This window comes from Hemicordylus capensis, chromosome 2, assembly GCF_027244095.1.
Source record: "Hemicordylus capensis ecotype Gifberg chromosome 2, rHemCap1.1.pri, whole genome shotgun sequence".
NCBI classification, from domain to species: domain Eukaryota; kingdom Metazoa; phylum Chordata; class Lepidosauria; order Squamata; family Cordylidae; genus Hemicordylus; species Hemicordylus capensis.
This window is the reverse complement of record NC_069658.1, coordinates 213,948,128-213,965,261: the sequence shown is the minus strand read 5'-3', so window position 1 is coordinate 213,965,261 and position 17,134 is coordinate 213,948,128. Positions and strand designations below refer to the sequence as shown.

At 52.9% G+C, this 17,134-nt stretch overlaps 1 protein-coding gene across 1 annotated transcript in view; it reads left to right on the top strand.

Moving 5' to 3' along the window:
- BSG (basigin (Ok blood group)) overlaps window positions 1-14,340 on the top strand; it is a 33,375-nt gene extending 19,035 nt beyond the window's left edge. The window contains exons 4-12 of the mRNA XM_053293202.1: window positions 896-1,397; window positions 2,712-2,785; window positions 3,375-3,534; window positions 6,358-6,446; window positions 8,486-8,622; window positions 9,647-9,920; window positions 11,346-11,370; window positions 12,150-12,213; window positions 13,353-14,340. Coding sequence (XP_053149177.1) covers window positions 896-1,397; window positions 2,712-2,785; window positions 3,375-3,534; window positions 6,358-6,446; window positions 8,486-8,622; window positions 9,647-9,920; window positions 11,346-11,370; window positions 12,150-12,201 — 1,313 coding nt within the window. The 3' untranslated portion in view covers window positions 12,202-12,213; window positions 13,353-14,340. The remainder of the gene's footprint in view (window positions 1-895; window positions 1,398-2,711; window positions 2,786-3,374; window positions 3,535-6,357; window positions 6,447-8,485; window positions 8,623-9,646; window positions 9,921-11,345; window positions 11,371-12,149; window positions 12,214-13,352) is intronic.
- Window positions 14,341-17,134: the final 2,794 nt, after the last annotated feature.

The following is a 17,134-nucleotide window of genomic DNA, read 5'->3' as shown; positions in this document are numbered from 1 at the left end:
TCTTCTCTCTCCCCCTGGGAACTTGCGCTCTGAAATCCACAGTATTTTAGTTCTTACATTTCTCTCCCGCTCTTCCTCCAAGAAGCCCACAGCGGCACACATGCTGCTTCTCCGCACAACAACCCTGTGAAGCAGGTTAGGCTGCGAGAGAAGTGACTGGCCCAGAGTCACCCAGTGAGTTTGGTTGGGTCTCTCCAGCCCTAGTCCAACAATCGAACCACTGTATTACACTGGAAAGAGGGGAGAGGAAGGCAGAGACGAGGGGTGAATGCATTGAGTAAATGCCTCTTCCTTAAACTTAGAGCAGAGTCTCCCAACCTGGGGTCCCCAGGTGGTGTTGGACTACAACTCCCATCATCCCCACCATTGTGGCACCCAAGGCTGGAAACCCCTGATCTTCCAGTAAAAGACAGATGAGTGTCCATAGTGGATGTGGGAGATGGGTGTGTGTGTGTGTGTGTGTGTGTGTGTGTGTGTTTGTTTGTTTGCGGGTGCACTTTATTTAGATTTCTGTGCTGCTTTTCCAGACAGCTGCTCAACATGGTGTGTATTTGCTCTGTACGAAATGCTTGCTGCTTGTTCAGACTTGGCACAAGACCGCAGCCTCTGTGATGCTGAATTGGCTCTGTCATTGCTTCCCGTCTGCCGCTTTTACCCGCTAAGCCCACATGTAGGCAGTGCTTGGAGAACATGGACGGAAGCATGTGTGAGTGGTCCAGGTGGGAGCTTTGGCGCCGTCCACTTTCCTCCCACAAGGGGGCCCCAGCCGTGGGAGTGGGGTGTGTGTGTGTCATCTTTGGGTTAAGAACCTCCCAAGAGCTGCTGGTCTCTCTCTCTGAACGCACCCTCTTTGTTTTTGTTTTGTCTTCGCACTAACCCTTTGCACTAACGCCTCTTCGACCTGTAGCTGGCTTTATAAAGTCGCCGCTCTCTCAAAAGACCCTGACCGAGGACAGTGTGGACCTGCACTGCGAGGCCATCGGCAGCCCCATCCCAGAGATCCAGTGGTGGTTCGAGGGGGCCGAGCCCAACGAGACGGCCACCCAGCTATGGGACGGCGCCTGGCAGGACCGGGTCAAAATCAACGCCACCTACAAGCAGCACTCCACCAGCACGATCTCCATCGCCAACCTCACGCTCAATGACTCGGGCACGTACGAGTGCCGCGCCAGCAACGACCCCGACCGCAACCACTTGTCGAAGAGCCCCAAAGTCAAGTGGATCCGTTCCCAGGCGAACGTGATTGTCATTGAGCGTGAGTGGCCGCCCGCGGGTGCTGGCAGCCCGGCCCCAGCGTCGAAATGCCTCGGGCCTTGCCACGCCTTTGCCCCCCCCCCACCTTCACCTGTGTCCTGTGACTTCCCGGAAACTCACCTGCACCTTCCTGCCCCAACTATGTAGAAAGCGGGGAGACCTCCCCACCCTCCTGTGGATCCCCCTCACCGCTGTGGCCCTGCTCAAAAAGGGTTGTAACCCCCCACCCCCTACCCCCCACCCCCATCAGAACACCCCTTCATGATCCCGTGGAACTCGGAAGAGCTATAAAATGTCTTCCTCCTCCTCCTCCTCCTCCTCGGTGTTCCTATCCAAACATGCCTGTGTCTTGGCAGCCACTAGCAAATCGACCTGCTTCCAGCCCTTCAATGCTTTCCGACTTCCTTTCCTGCACATACAGGCTTTGCTCTTTTTAAATCCGTGCTTTCCCACCTTGCTGAGGGTAGAAGCTGGCGGGGCAAAACGCTCCTGTGTCTTTCTCTGTGGCAATTGCAACCTCTTTTGAAATGGCCGTGTTTGTGTCTGTGCCCTGTGGCCCGTGTGGCTAGTTGTCTGTGCTTGGGAATGGCCAGTTACCTTGTTGCCCTTTTCCCCCATGCAGAGCTGAAAGTCCGGGTTCTCGAGCAGCAGCAAAACGAAAACCTCCCTTCATGGCAGAAGCCCTGAACGAGCAATGAAATGGAATTTGGCACGACTCGTACGAGAGGAATGTTTTCACTCCTTGTGCCTCAGCATCCCCTCTTAGTGGTCTTCAAAGGCTGCTCGGGAAACCTTGAGGTTCCTTGGGAAATCGTAGAGGTTTTCGAAGGAATTGATAATGGGTGTATTTTAGGGTGCATTGCTGGTTTGTGGAGGGCAGCGGACAGGCCCCCACGTGAACAGTGTGTTCTATCAAACACATCCCAGAATCTTCTGCAACGTGCCGGGTTTCCGTGGCAGACGAATCCGTGTGGAAAAGGACACCCTTCCATAGAGTTGGAAATTGACCTTGGTGTCTTTCAGCCCTGCTGGGTTCCCTTTCTGTGGAAAAGGGGTGGGGTGGGGTTTGGTGGGGTGTATGTCTTAAATTTCTTTTGATCATGTGTAGCAAATTTATTTTGAAACAGGAACGCTGCTTAGATATGATAGCTGGCTAGTGCTCCAGGGACTTATTGGACGAGGGGAGGGAGATGGATTTATGAAGGTGTGTTCCCCGGTCTTGTGTGGGGTTTCATGTCCAATGCCTGTTTTTGATCCAGTACAGTGAATAACAGCTCACATGACTGGGTGCAACGAAGTCCTCCAAGAGGAACAAATGTCAAAAAATGGCTGGCCACATACCCATGTGACTAAAAACTGGGGTGCCATAACTCTGCCACTTCTAACAAACCTGACGACTTGGAATGAATTGTTCAAACTTGCTGTCCCTCTTGACTGGCTTTCATTCACATCTCCAGTATCCCCTCGTTTGCTTCCCCCCCTTCTCCCCACTATGAGAAGCTTGCACCTAAATGTTCCTTCATGGGGACAGGTGAGAAAGTTGACACGTGCTTATGGCCTGGGTTGGACCCAAAGACTTGCCAGTTGCCTGCTTCAGCCTTTGCTCTGAACTAGCTTAAGGATCTTGATGAGTTACTGCTACCAGCACAAAATTGCCGATCTGATACTTGGGGCCATTTTCCAATATTTTAGCGGGGGGCGGGTGGATATGGCTAAGGTGAAAAATGCCACTTGATAGTGCCTTCTAGAGCACAAAGGATCCCAGGGAGGTGTATGTGTATGAGCAGGGTACCTTTTTTGCCTCCCCTTCAAAAAAATATTGTGCCCAGAATAAAATTATGCAAGCTGAATGGATATCTCATAAATCTACCTTTTTGTTTTCTTTATTCCAGTAGCAATATTTGGAGTTGGCCAGGTCTGGGATAGTTGTGGGTGGCTCCTGGAATGTTGTGTGGGACTCGGAAGCTTCACGAGAGGCACGGGATGGCAGACAAGTGTTTCCACTGCCTATACCCTTGCATGTCGGCGAGCGAGTGTGTCCTTGTCCTCCGTGAAGGCTGCGAAAAGCAGGCCGCCTTGGTCCCGTGACCCTCACCAACCTCCTCTCTCCCCCAAACCAGGGGCCAAAATCTCGGCCACTCCAGAGGTCACTAGTGGCACAAATGTCATCATTTCCTGCAATATCACAGAACCACCCACGGCCATCAAAGGCCACTACTGGATGAAAGGGGGCGTCAAGCTCGAGGCCAATGAGAGCGCACCAGATTTCACCTGGTACACGTAAGTGTCTCTGGGTTGGGGTGTTTTCGGCATGCCGCATTCCAGGGTGGGTGGTGTGGGCTGATGAGTATCCTGGCTTTGGCTTGCAGAAGGACCCTAAATGTTCTGGTGCTGCTCAAGAGAACGTCCTGTTCAGTTTTGCTGGATGCACTGTGGTCAGTCTGGGGTAGTGCGAGGCCTCGCCCCTCACAATGGCACATTATACACATTTGAGAAATCCAGTGGCCCGTCCTGTTGTCACTGTGCAAAGCAGAACCAGACAGGGCGGTCTGCCAGCACCCTGGAACCAGCGTAGCTAAGTGCAATGTTGCTTGCTGTGTGTATCGAGAGCGATCCGAGCTCTGTGTTTGCTCACCAGAGTGCACGATAGCAGGCATCCTGGGGGGTCTGGCGAGGGCTGGGCAGAAGCTGAAGGCCTGTCTGAACAGAACTTAAAGCAGAAATAAAAACCTTAAAACACAGTTAAATTAAAAAGCTTGGGTGAAAAGAGAACTCTTTGGGGACTTTTTAAAAGTTGTCAGAGATGGGGAGGCTCTTATCTCAACAGGGAAGGCATTCCAGAGAAGATCGGTCCCTGTATGGCCACCAGACGAGCTGGTGGCAACTGCAGATGGGCGTTTCCAGATGATCTCAAATGGTGCGGTCTCAGATGTGTGGTCCTTGCAGACCAGGACAACTTGGCCTTTCCTTATGTTTGTTCTTCTGCACTTGAATGGACCCCGCCCCCCTACTGAACTCTTTGCCCTGGTAGAGCATAGTTGGGCTATCCATTTCTTGGTCATCTGGCCACCTCCTTCAGCAGGTCTTGGCACTACGTGCAAAAAAAAAACCCCTTGTCTTTGAGCATCATGTTGGGTGTGTGTGTGCGTGTGTCAAAAAGAATGTTTTGAAATATTCTGCAAATGGCATTGGAGCCTTCACTTGGGAGATTAAAGGATGCCATGACAGGTGTGCATTCTTCACCCTAAATCAGGGAGCTCACTTCCCTGGTGTTTGGAGCATGTCCTCTGTCCCTAGTGCCACTCAATGGCCCACTGCCCAAGCCTTTGTTTTCCCAGGGACTGAGAGTGGGAGCGATGCTTTCGACTCCATCTCCATGGCCATCTCTCCCCGCTGGCACAGGCCCAGCCGGCTGGAGAGGCGTCACGTCCCTCCCATGCGTCGGAGCAGACGTGCCTCCCTTCCCATGGCAACGGGGAACTAAGGAAGGATTAAAGTATTTATACCCGGCCTCCCTCCTGTGCCCTCAATTCTGGGGCTGAGCTGCGTGTGAGTGTGCGCGCTTTGAAATCCTCCCCTTCTTGCCCCCCGGAGCCGGGCCTTGGCTTCTCACTCCACCAGGGCAGAGAGAGCAGCAGCCTCTTCTGCAGCAGAGCAACCCTCCCTCCTCCAAAATTCACATTTCCCTCTTTCGGAAGGGCTGCCTAATCCATGAAATCCAGTTAGAACAAGCTTCCTAATGGAGACGCCAGTGTCAGGGCTCCCTCTAGGATCAGGGTGGATTATGTTGCGGGCGGAGGGGGGGATCCCCCTCCTGATGTGATTTTTCTTCTTCTGCATCCTTTAAAGCTCCTCCCACTCCTCTCGAGCCTCATTTAGGATTGGATTCTGAATGGCAGTGGGTTGACCTGCACTCCATCCTCTCTCTCTCTGTCTCTCTCTCTCACGCTCTCTTCCCCCTTTGCAAGTGAACATTTGGTGGTGTATGTCCAGCCACCTTTCACCTTGGGAATCTGGCCCCTTTAACAAAGCCGTGGGCTCGAGCCCAGAGGGAAGGCCGGCAAGAGTCTTTGGGGTGGGGGGTGTTAAGTATTTGTCTAGCTGTTTGCTGTAGGCTCCTTTCTAGTTCTCCCCCTTCAGCTCTGTGGTCTCAGGAGCTACTTCGGTATTCAAGAGAGCAATCTTTGGGGTATTCGTTAATCTCCACTGCCATCTTCCACTGGGGGCATCTTGGCTTCCTGGATCTTTCCCCCACTATCCAGCCTCTGGTGACTGGTCTGCTCCCCGTGGGCCTTAGCTGAACCCTCACAAGCACGCCTTGTTCAGGTCCTCCTCAATCTGGATTGGCAGCGTTCCAGTTGGTCTTTCAGTGTAACTGAGGATTGTACAGTTCTGTGTACAGTTCAAACCAGGTGCCCCCCTAGGAAGGCCACAAGCAGAACTCAGCCCTTCCTTGTTGGTTTGTCCTTTGCAGATGGAAATGGGTCTAATCTAGGGATGCAGATTCCCCCCTAAGCATTTGAGGAGTTTGCCCTTTGCCAAACCTAACATCCCAGGGGTTCTTCAACTTGGGTCATTGTGCCTGGGGATGATGGCAGTTGGACTCAAGCTGGAGGACCCCTGGAATAACCCATGTCTCCCCCTGGAAGAGAGCTGGTCTTGTGGTAGCAAGCATGACTTGTCTCCTTAGCTAAGCAGGATATCCTCAGAGGATAGAGCTGCTCTGGGGAAAGCATCTAGGTTCTAAGTTCCCTCCCTGGCAGCATCTCCAAGATAGGGCTGAGAGAGATTCCTGCCTGCAACCTTGGAGAAGCCGCTGCCAGTCTGTGTAGACAAGACTGAGCTAGATAGACCAATGGTCTGACTCAGTATATGGCAGCTTTTTATGTTCCTATGCTACCTCAAATTCAAATGAGTTGCTTCTCAAGCTTCCCCCCATTTCCACTCCTGGGAGGGAAAGGACTAGCCAGGAGATCTTCTTGGGGGTGGCTGAGCACCACCCCACCTACAAAGGGCAAGTCCTTTTCATAGTTTGGGGAGCCTCACCAGAACGTTGCAGGTGCTCCAGCAGCCCCCACCTGACCAGCTCGCTTTTCGTTCCAGGATACCCAAAGTGGATCATGAAACTTCGGGGGAGTACGACTGCATCTTTGACACCACTCCCCTCTCGAAAGCCACTGTGCTTGTGAAAGGTAACTCTCCGGGGGGCTTGGGCCCCTTTGCACTTCTCAATGTGATGGTCACTGTTGCATAGGGCTGGGGGCAGAGAGGCTTGGGTTCAAAGCCCCACAGAGCCGTGGCGTTCACTGGGTGGCCTTGGGCCAGTTGCTCTCTCCTAGTGGGGGAGGAACGGAGGCGTTCTGCTCAGAGCAGGCGTTGTCAAACTTGGGGTGAAGGCTGTTGCATTCCCACATCGGGGGAGTCAAGTCTGAGAATGCCAGTCTTTGGGGGCGGGGGGAGTGATGTAGTAGTGTTGAAGGTGACCTTATCGCAAAGGGATGACTGGTCATGGCATAAAGAGCCCCGGGGGGGGGGGAGGAAACGCATATGAAGCTGCCTTATACCAAGACAGGCCCTTCGTCCCTCCAGCTCAGTGTCGTCGATGTTAATGGTTCCCAGCCTCTTAAAACAAGTGCACCACTTCTGTCGCAAACCTTCGGTGTGTGCCATGATGAACGCCAGGTGCAAGGGAACACCAACGGGAAGGTGTCGGTGCCGTCTTCTTTCCCCCTCTTGCGGGCTTCCCAGATGCACCTGGTAGCAAGCATGACTTGCTCCCTTAGCTAAGCAGGGCCTGCCCTAGTTGCATGTGAATGGGAGACTAGAAGTGTGAGCACTGTAAGAGATTCCCCTCAGGGATGGAGCCATAGCTCAGGGAAGAGCATCTAGGTTCCAAGTTCCCTCCCTGGCAGCATCTCCAAGAAAGGGCTGAGAGAGATTCCTGCCTGCAACCTTGGAGAAGCTGCTGCCAGTCCATGAAGACAATACTGAGCTGGATAGACCAATGGTCCAACTCAGTAAATGGCAGCTTCCGATGTTCTTATGACCCTCTTCTGAGGTAGGATGCTGGACTCGATGGGCCTTGGGCCTGACCCAGCAGGGCTTTCTCTTCTGTTCTTATGTCGGTGTCATGGTTCTGAGACAGGCTTCTCCAACCACTGGCTCACATTCACACTGGGTGGCTTGTAAGTATTCCCATTAATTTTAGTAAGACTGCTCACTTTGGATAACTTTGGATGTAAGCTGGAGTAGCCCATCTCATTATTATAAAGGTAGCCCTCATTATTCACAGTTGTTCCGTTCCCGCCAATTTCCATGGATAACGAAACTGCGAATAAAGAGACTTTTGACCTCATGAGGATTGAAGGTTTAAGTTTTTACAACTGCTTTAAAAGCTGGAAGGGGGCAGAAAAGGGGTAGGAAGGCATATAGTACCTTGGTCTCCCAGGAATGCCCTCCAAATCCTCTAACAAAAATGACCAACAAAATGGCTTTGTGCTTCAAAATAGCGGGAATGACATCAGAAGTCACTTCCAGACACTCAGGAGCTGCGGAGAGGCAGAAATTGCCTATGTTTGATGCTGTGGATAAAGAAACTGGGACTTCTAAGACCCATCTGCGGATACATGAAATGGTGATCTGCGAAACAGCAGACCACGAGGGCCTCCTGTAACACTTAAGTGTACGGGTGTGTGCACGTGCACATACTTAAAAACTTTAACCACTTTAAGTGTTACAGTTAAGCTGGCGATCATCCGAAGGGAACAAAGATCATGGCTGCAGCATGGGGAGGCTGAAGGGCCCTGAGTATTACCCCCCGGAGCTCTTCGAGTGCCCCCTGGGGGTACTAGCGCCCCCTGTTGGGAATCCCTGTTCTGTGCCGATTGGCAACAGCTCTCTGGGGTTTGGGGTGGGGCTGGGGGCGTCTTTCCCTGCCCTGCACGCAGCTGCTGGCAAGCTTTGGACCTGGGGCCACCTGCTTGCGAAGCGGGCTTTGCTGCCAGTTCTTGTCCAGTTCGGGGAAATATCCCTGCCTGGTCACCTGATGGGAATCCGTACTCGCCATTGGCGAGTGGCTCTTTGCAAGCCTGGCTTACTCTCCTTGCTCTCTTCGGAGCCTACAAGGGGGAGCCGCAGCCATCAGTCCCGAGGTTGCTGCGCGCGCTGTTCCTCAGGCTCCCCCGGATCCTCTGACTGACCGGCGCCTGCTGGCCTTGCTTCTCCTCTGCAGTTGTGCCGCACGTGTACGCCTACAAGAAGTCTGAGCACGGGAACGAGGGGGACATGGCGATCCTGGTCTGCAGGTGTAATTCTTACCCTCCAGTCACCCAGTGGACTTGGTACAAGATGGTTGGCGATGTGGCCCAGGTGAGTTTATCGGTGGAAGCCGCCGTTCCCCGCCCTCCCCTCCCTCTCTGTCCCCCTGCATGGCGAGTGATAAGCTTATCGGTTCTGTGCAGAACCTTGGGGTGGGGCCCATGGCTCGGGAGTAGGGGGCCCTCCTGCGTGACAGTATAGTTTGACTTGTTCCTCCCACTTCACAAATTCAAGGTTTGAGTGGCTGTTGGGGAGACTGAGTGGAGGTCGGGTGTCAGGGTCTGAGGCTGCCTGTCGGGCAGGCACCATTGCAACACTTGTTTGGATGTGGATTTTTTCAGTAGCAGTATGCGTTTGGTTGGGTGTGTTTGCTTTTAGTCTAGTGGTGATCTCTTCAAGGAGTGCTAGATCTATGGGGTGAAACTTCTGAGCTCGTATAGCCTTGCTCTACATGGACTGCTCTTGACCGTCTTTTCTTTAAAAATGATGTATAAATATTTCTGGCGGCGGCTGCCTGTTTATAAGGCGCGCACGGGTTTCACCTAGTCATTTTTCACCACTTCCCATGCTGAATATATACTTCTCAGTATATCTGAAAAGATTTCTGTTCTGATCCTGCCCTGTCTTGCCCCAGTACTTGTCAGAAAGCTTCAGAGTGCGTGTGTGGTCCAAAAAAATGTCCACAGCCAAGATGCTCATCTCCTTCACCCCAAAATCTATGACTCGGGCTTTGAGGCGTGTATTATGTTTGGGATCTAAATCTCAAAAGCATACCAAAAAGGGCTGGCAGCCTAAAAACAAATGAAAAAGAGAGACGCGTGATGTTAGGTTGAACAGGGAGAGTGGCTCCCACCCCAAGAATGGGATCCCCCACTTGGAAGCACACAAGAGGAGGATTCTGATCTTGGGGGTGGGTCTCTTAAAAGAGGCTCTTCTCCTGTGTCCCTGGGCTTGTGTGGGAAAGAGTCAGTGGGTCGAGAGAATGCTGGTGGCCTGGCCTTCCAGCTTTTCTGAAGCCGCGTGCTGGGTGCTGTTCCTTGGCTGGCTGACGACGCTCCCCGTTCCTTCCCTCCAGCCCATCATCAACGGCAGCGACCGGTACTTCATCAAGCAGGAGGGCAACCGGACAGAGCTGCGCATCTCCAGCCTCGACATGGAGAAGGATCCGGGCGAGTACAGGTGCAACGGGACCAATGAGATGGGAGACAGCAGTGCCCTGGTGGGCTTGCGGGTGCGCAGCCGCCTGGCCGCCCTCTGGCCGTTCCTGGGCATTGTGGCCGAGGTGCTGGTCCTCGTCACGATCATCTTCATCTACGAGAAGAAGCGAAAGCCCGACGAGGTCGCCGAAGGTAAGGCGCCTTTGGGAGTGCGAGCCCTTCCATTGGCGGCTCACCCTCTCCACTTGGTGTCCGGTGTCCTCTGCACTCCGCCCTCTGGCTGCGGTTGGATCACCACCACTCCCCGCGGCCAGTTTCTAGGGATGCTGGGAGTTGTAGTCCGATATCTGCAGGTGGGCCACTGCTGGAGACCTTTGGAAGTCTCCCTCTTTGGGTAGCTCCTGGCAGTCCTTTCCTCCTTGAGCGTGGGGGCGGGCGGCTGAAGTGTGCCCCCTCACGCAGGGGAGCAGCCGCAGCTTCAGTGGAGAGGAGTAGTTGCATGTAAGGCATGGTGTGTTCTTGCTGGCATTATCTGTGCACTCTCTTCCTTCCTCTGCTGCTCTGCATTCACTCCTTGTGGTAAGTCAAAGAGCCAGGTCGCCTGCTGCCGTTCTGCTCGCGAGCTGTCTCTGATCTGTCCCGGGCAGCCTTGTGCAGATTCCTGCTGGCAGGGAGGCAGGAACATGGGGGTGGGGGTGGAGAGAGAGAGAAATGCGCACCAGGAGAACCCACGGGAGCAGGGTAGGACTCCACTCGAGCGCGGGGGGAGATTTCCTTGCTCATCCAGAGGAACGGAAACGGCAGCGTTGTGCTGAAAGGTCTTGGTGTGCTTCGGCAGTGCCCTTGTTCCTGGGTCAGAGCCTGGCCGCCATTTCTGTGCTTCGGCTTTGGACCAGTCACTCTGCTTGCTCGCTCGCTCGCCTGTGTCTGCAGGGTTGGGGCAGGGAGCCATGTTCTCATACGCCTTGCTAGGCAAACCGCTTTTGAGAACTTGTTCTGCTTGCAAAGCAAACCAAATGTGAATCCTCTTAATCATCTGGTCCCTATCTCTGCTTGACCTTAAAGTCTCAGGATCCTGAAACAGGGCCACCTACAAGCGAAAGGTTCCTGCAAGCTCGGGAATATCTGTATGCAAGAAATATCTGTAAAACCTCTCCCGATTGGGGGGGGGGGGGAGTGCCTGTGATCCCAGAATGGGCTGGGAGATGGGCTTCTCGGCTCCCCAAATGCCTTTTGTTTTCAGCAGCAAAGGTGGCAGGTTCCCGAACAGTTGACCTTGCAAAACACTGCTTCTGGTGCACAAAGTTAGGGTGTCATGGCTGAAAACACAGAAGGGATCCAGATGCAGATTCCCACCCCCAACGCGTTTGAGGCCCCCCCCCCATTGTACCCAATTCTCCCCACCAAATCCAATAACTCTTACATCCCCCCCAAAAAAATTTAAGCAAATAGCTCGTGAGTTCTTTGCAGAGCATTCGAGGCGGCCTTGGCTCAAATAGATTGTGCTAGGTGACTTGGCGGGGGGAGAGGGTTGGAAATGTGTAGGTGCCTCTCAGCCCCCTGCTTTCTAACCCTGCCTTTTCTCTCTCTTTCTCCCCCGCCTCCCTGTGCATGAAGATGATGATGGAGGGTCTGCACCACTGTGAGTACCAAAATGTCTTCCTTCTCCTGCAGAAGGTTCATTGCTCAGGCATGTGGGCAGGAGAGAACTAGAACGATGGCCAAGCCGTGAGCAATCCTGAAACCCCTCCAGGGGCTTGGCACAGATGCGTAGTACTGCTGAGCATGATCGGCAAGGGCCGAACAGATAACGAAGATGCATCTCCCCAGGGGCCCGTCGGGAGGCTGGTACTGTCAGGGGAGGCCTGGAGCCGGTTGCTGGCAAGCTGTAGGTGAAGGAGTCGCCTGCTCCCACCCTCGATCTGCAGCGGAAACGGCTCTTAACCCACTCGTGTGTCGCTTCTCCATTTCCACAAGGCAGGCAGAAGAGAGAGCCTTTCCAGCAGATGGCTTCCTGGGCTTGGGATTGCTTTGAGACAGGGAACCATCTTCTGGCTCTCTTGGGGCACACGGTTTGGGCATCGGAGGAGTGACTCTCCTGTACTGAGCAAGGGGATAACTGGGTTGCAAGTCTTTCATGGGCAGGGGACCATCTCTCTCGCGCTCTCTCTCTCTCGGCTATGTAAACCACTTGGGGAATTCTTTTTGTCCAAAAGCAGCGTATAAATAGTAATATGCTTGGGCAGGAAGGGGCGCTAGTTGCATTAAATAGCTGGTTTTTGTGTTAGTTACTTCAAAGAGTTGCAGTTTGACGCCCTTGAAGGGAGGTAAAAAACTGATTTTGGCCCAGCTCTGGTGGATCGTTTGCCAATGAGGTTTTGACACACCTTCCCCCCCCCGCCCCGCTTTTTCCTCCTCCAGGAAAAGTAATGCCACGAATCACAAGAATGTGCGCCAGAGGAATGCAAATTAAATGGACAGCAAGGTGAGAACGCCAGCCTGGTTCCCTGCTTGCCCCTTCCAGGCGCCTCCTGCAGAGCCACAGGCCTCTGGCTGCAAAAGGAAGGTGGTTTGAATCTTCACTTGGGCAAGCCGTGCGGTGTCGGCCTTCCCTGCCTCACGGGGCTGTTGTGAACAAAAAGCCACCCTGCTCTTAGAGGTCATCCCCTTGGAGAGGGGTACTTAACTTCTTTAGCCATACAGAAGACACCCCCCCCCCACACACACACACAATTTATCTACTATAGAGTGGGGCTGGGAGAGTTTAGCAGGGAGAGAGTCACTCTCCATGTTGGAACCGCTTTCCTTCCCATGGCTGTTGCTGGGGGTCCTTTTTTTAAAGGCAGAATTTCCTATCCTCAAAAGATCTCCTGATTTCTTCTGCCAAGTAAACTATGTTGAAAAGCAGAGAGATACTCCAAATTTGGGGTCCTCAAACCTCTGCCTCTGAAAGTTGGAGCCACAATGGGATTGATGGGAGATGTGAAGGGGGCAAATGTTGGAGAACCTGGCTGAGGCTTCGTACAGTCCTGATAGTTCTCTGCTGGTCTCCACAGTCCTGGGAATGAAGGATTCATTCATTGTTCCCATTTTACAGATGAGGAAGCTGAAGTGGGGAGAGAGAGAGAGGCTTGGTCAAGTTAAGCGGTGTGGACAGAGCAACTCTATGCAATGGCCCTTGCTTTAACATCCCAGCCGTGAAGCAGCCCCTTGTTGGATTACTGAGGCTAGGCCTGTACAGAGGGACTCTGCCATCTTGCGAGCAGAAAGGCTGGGGAAAAGTCCACCCTGGTTTGCTCAGGGTAGCCGTAACCTCCCAGTTTGGAAACAATCCTTGACTGTGGCGTGGATGTTGAGATGCCAGCGTCGTAGCCACGGCCAAGTTCTGTCTATGTAGAGCAGGGCTGAGCAAACTGGGCCCTCCAGCTCTTGAACAACAACTCCCATCATTCTCAGGCACAATGTATTGAGGTATATATTAATGATCAAGAACATTTCAGTACTGCCCCATAGAGAAGTCCCTGGGTGGTTCATAGAGCCTCTGTGAAGCTAACCCAGTGAGTGAGCGATTCAAAAGCACATTCACCATCCTTCATTGTCTGTGTGTGTGTGTTTTTTTTCCAGGTGACAAGCCAGCTAAGCAAATTCCTCGGATGTCTCTTCTGCTGTCTTGCATTGTAGCACCAAGAATATACTAGTGCAGCCTTGCAGAATCAGTTTAACTTCATTTTCAGTTTAACTTTAATTTTCTTTTTTTAATTATTATTATTATTATTAAGTGGGGGCGGGGGGGGGGAGAGGGAGGCACTCAGAAGCATTTGTTTTTCTACCGACCAGTTTTCACACTTGCCCGCTTCCTTGGCAAAGGTTGATGCCTCCGAAAGGAGAGCTGTCCCTTTTGGCTCTCCTGCTCTCAGCCAGGCCTTGAGGCAGCGAGCAGACTGGTGGGGCCGTTTGCAGCCCAGTTAGGGGAAGACACGGCCCGGTTTCTAAAACTTCTCTCCAACTGCTGGACCTGAAAGTCCCAGGCTTTGATGCAAGGTTTTGCCTCGGACGAGGGGGGAGAGAGACCCAAGACATTCTAGGGCCACTTTTGGGGCTGAAAATGAGCCGCTTGCTGCCTCATCCTCCCCCACAGAGCCGCCCTTCCTCGGGGACAGGCCTCTTGGACAGGGTTCCCTCCCCAGGCCTCTGCCCCTCGCGCCCTCTCTGACCCCGTAGGCAGAATTCTCTCGCCCGCTTTCTCTCGCCCCTCACCCCCGAGAACCAAGTGCCATAACGATTGGGAAACGAGACTTCGCAAGCGTCGCATTTTGGTCTGTCTTCCCCCCGCTCCCTGAATCAAGGTTCACGCCGGTGCATGCCCACGCCAGGATCGCTGCAGTGCACTGTTGCCTCTTAATCTGCTGCTATGAGGTGGGGGGGGGTGGCCACGGGGCCAGCCGTCACAGCCACTGCAGGAGGCCTCGCGCCCCCGGGAGCAGAACACTCGCGCAGCTGTGCCCCCCTGTGGGTCAGTCACGACGGGGGGGGGGAGCTGGTGGCCACCTCTGTCTGGGTTACTGTTGGAATAGTTCACCTGTTTGTTGAAAACAAGATTACTTTCTCCCCACTCAACGGACTCCCGCCTCTCTTTTTGGCTTGCCTCCTCCCTGGTTGCCACTGTTGTGAAGTCTCAGGTTCCTCTGCTCCAGTTTTCAGATTTAAACTCCCTGCCAGTGTTTATGGCGGAGGCAAGAAGAAAGTGGCATGGGCTCTGCCCCAGAGGGCCTGCAGTCTACAATGGGCAGGAGTGGGGGGGGGAGAAAGATGAAGGGGAGCAAGGCCGTGTTCTTAATGACGTGTATCTTGAGGAAAAGCAAGGAATGATCTAGTCGAGGGGGTGGTCAAGCTGAGGCTGGCCAACGATTGGACTACAACTCTCTTGTGGGAGGAGAGCTGGTCTTGGGGTAAAGGTAAAGTGTGCTGTCGAGGTGATTTCGACTCCTGGCACCCACAGAGCCCTGTGGTTTTCTTCTGGTAGAATACAGGAGGAGTTTGCCATTGCCTCCTCCCACTCAGTATGAGATGAGGCCTTTCAGCATCTTCCTCTATCATTGCTGCCCAATATAGGTGTTTCCCATAGTCTGGGCAACATACCAGCGGGGATTTGAACCGGCAACCTTCTGCTCGTTAGTCCAGCAAGCATGAATTGTCCCCTTTGCTAAGCAGCATCCACCCTGGTTTGCATTTGAATGGGAGCCCACCAGTGAGCACTGTGAGCTATTCCCCTGAGGGGATGGGGCGGCTCTGGGGTGTGCACCGGCCTGCTTGCATGCCGAAGGTTCCAGGTTCCCTCCCTGGCATCTCCAGATCAGGCTGAGAGGTTGCTGCCAATCTGTGTAGACGATACAGAGCTAGTTCAACCAGTGTTCTGACTCGGCAGGCAGCTTCCTCTGTCCCTGTCATCTGCAGTTGGGTCTGATGGGAGTTGTCTAGAAAGAGGGGAGAGAAACTTAACAGGCATTTGTGTGAATGGTGGCCAGCGGGGTGGGGGAGAGAAGAGCAAATGTTAAAAGCTGCGTGGCTGTGATGGGAGGGGGAAGCTAACAGAGGGACTCTCTGTAGTCGTGATCAGAGACATATGTTTGGGTGGGATATAAATTTAATTTAATAATAAGAGAACTTGAGCAGAAATGGCTGGAGCCAGAGAGGGGGGCAGAGGAGGCCACCGGAAGCGGGGAGAGGTCAGAACGCCTTGCTGTTGGAAACAGACAGCCGTTCCCCTCTGGGTATGCAGCAAGGGCAAAGACAGAGCTACCAGTGAGCCATTCCAAGGCTGGAAAACGATAACTGTAGGAGTGAGTAAAGTGTGCCGACAAGTTGATTTCGACTCCTGGCACCCACAGAGCCCTGTGGTTGTCTCTGGCAGAATACAGGAGGGGCTGACCATGGCCACCTCCTGCGCAGTATGAGATGATGCCATTCAGCATCTTCCTATATCGCGGCTGCCCGATAGAGTAGCAACGGGGATTCGAACCGGCAACCTTCTGCTTGTTTAGTCAAGCATTTCCCCGCTGCGCCGCTTAAAGTGCATAACTGTAGCAGTAGGAGGTGGTGTTTCCCTGGCCAGGCTACAAAACCTCCCCCCACCGCCTCTCGTGAGAACTGCTCCAAGTCCTGGCCTTTGAGTTTTCAGAGCCTCTAGCCAGCAGATTGTCTGCTGAGAGCCTCTTCCTGCGCTAAATGTCTAGGTCCAAATTGGGAAGTTTGTTGTGACCTTCCAGCGCTTGGCTCTATTTTCTTCTGATTCAAACCTATCAATACCGTCTTTATCCAAATAGGTGACTGACTGTAAGATGATGCTATAAAAAAAAACCACCCACAAAATTTAAATACAGGCGAGGAGGAGTGAGAGCTCAGATATAATATGAAAGAAGGGGGGGGCTCACCCCCATAGATGCGATTACGTGGAGATATGCTAGAAGTATATAAAACTATGCATGGAGTAGAGAGAATGGACAGAGAAATTTTTTTCTCCCTCACAACCCTAGAACCGGAGCTCTTCCTATGAAACTGGACATCTGGAAATTTAGGACCGACAAAAGTCCTTTTTCACACAGCACATAATTAACCTATGGAACTCTCTGCCACGGGATGCGGTGATGGCCACTAGCTTGGATGGCTTTAAAGGGGGCTTAGACAAATTCATGGTGGCCATGTCTATCAATGGCTACTAGTCTGGTGGCTGTACACCATCTCCAGCCTCAGAGGCAAGAGGCCTCTACATCCCAGTTGCAGGGGAGCAACAGCAGCAAGAGAAAGGGCATGCCCTCAGCTCCTGCCTGTGGGCTCCCAAGGGGCATCTGGTGGGTTATTGTGTAAAAGATCAAGCAGGGCTGTGATGTTCTTATTAGGGTAGTATAATCAATCAGGCTGCAGATCAGATCTGAAAGCATTTGAGCTGTGTTGGTGCAAGATTTAAGATGAAAACATTTTTAGAGCAAGCTGGCAATGGGTGAACATAGGAGTTACTGGGGTGCTTGGGGTTGCAGAGAGTAAAAGATGGGGCTACGCCCTGCTTGATCTCTTCCCCTTCAGAGAAAGGCATTTACTTTAGAAGTAGATGCCTAGCAGTGTGCTCACCATGCCCAAAGCACAAATCCAATTTACTGCACCAAGAAAAATGTAACCTTGCATTTAAAGTATTCAAATTAAGCTCATCTGTATAATTGTATAATTCATGCTGATGTCCTTGGACAGTTTATGGCCTCTGGCCTCTCCTCATTTACAAGTACAAAAGCAGCTTGTGTGTGTTTGTTTGCTTAATGAGATTAAATCTCCGTGGGAGGGCAGAACCGGAGGAGAAAGCAGGTCAGGTGGGCGAAGGGGGGGAAATCTTTGCTTCTGCTGCCTCCTGCTGGCTC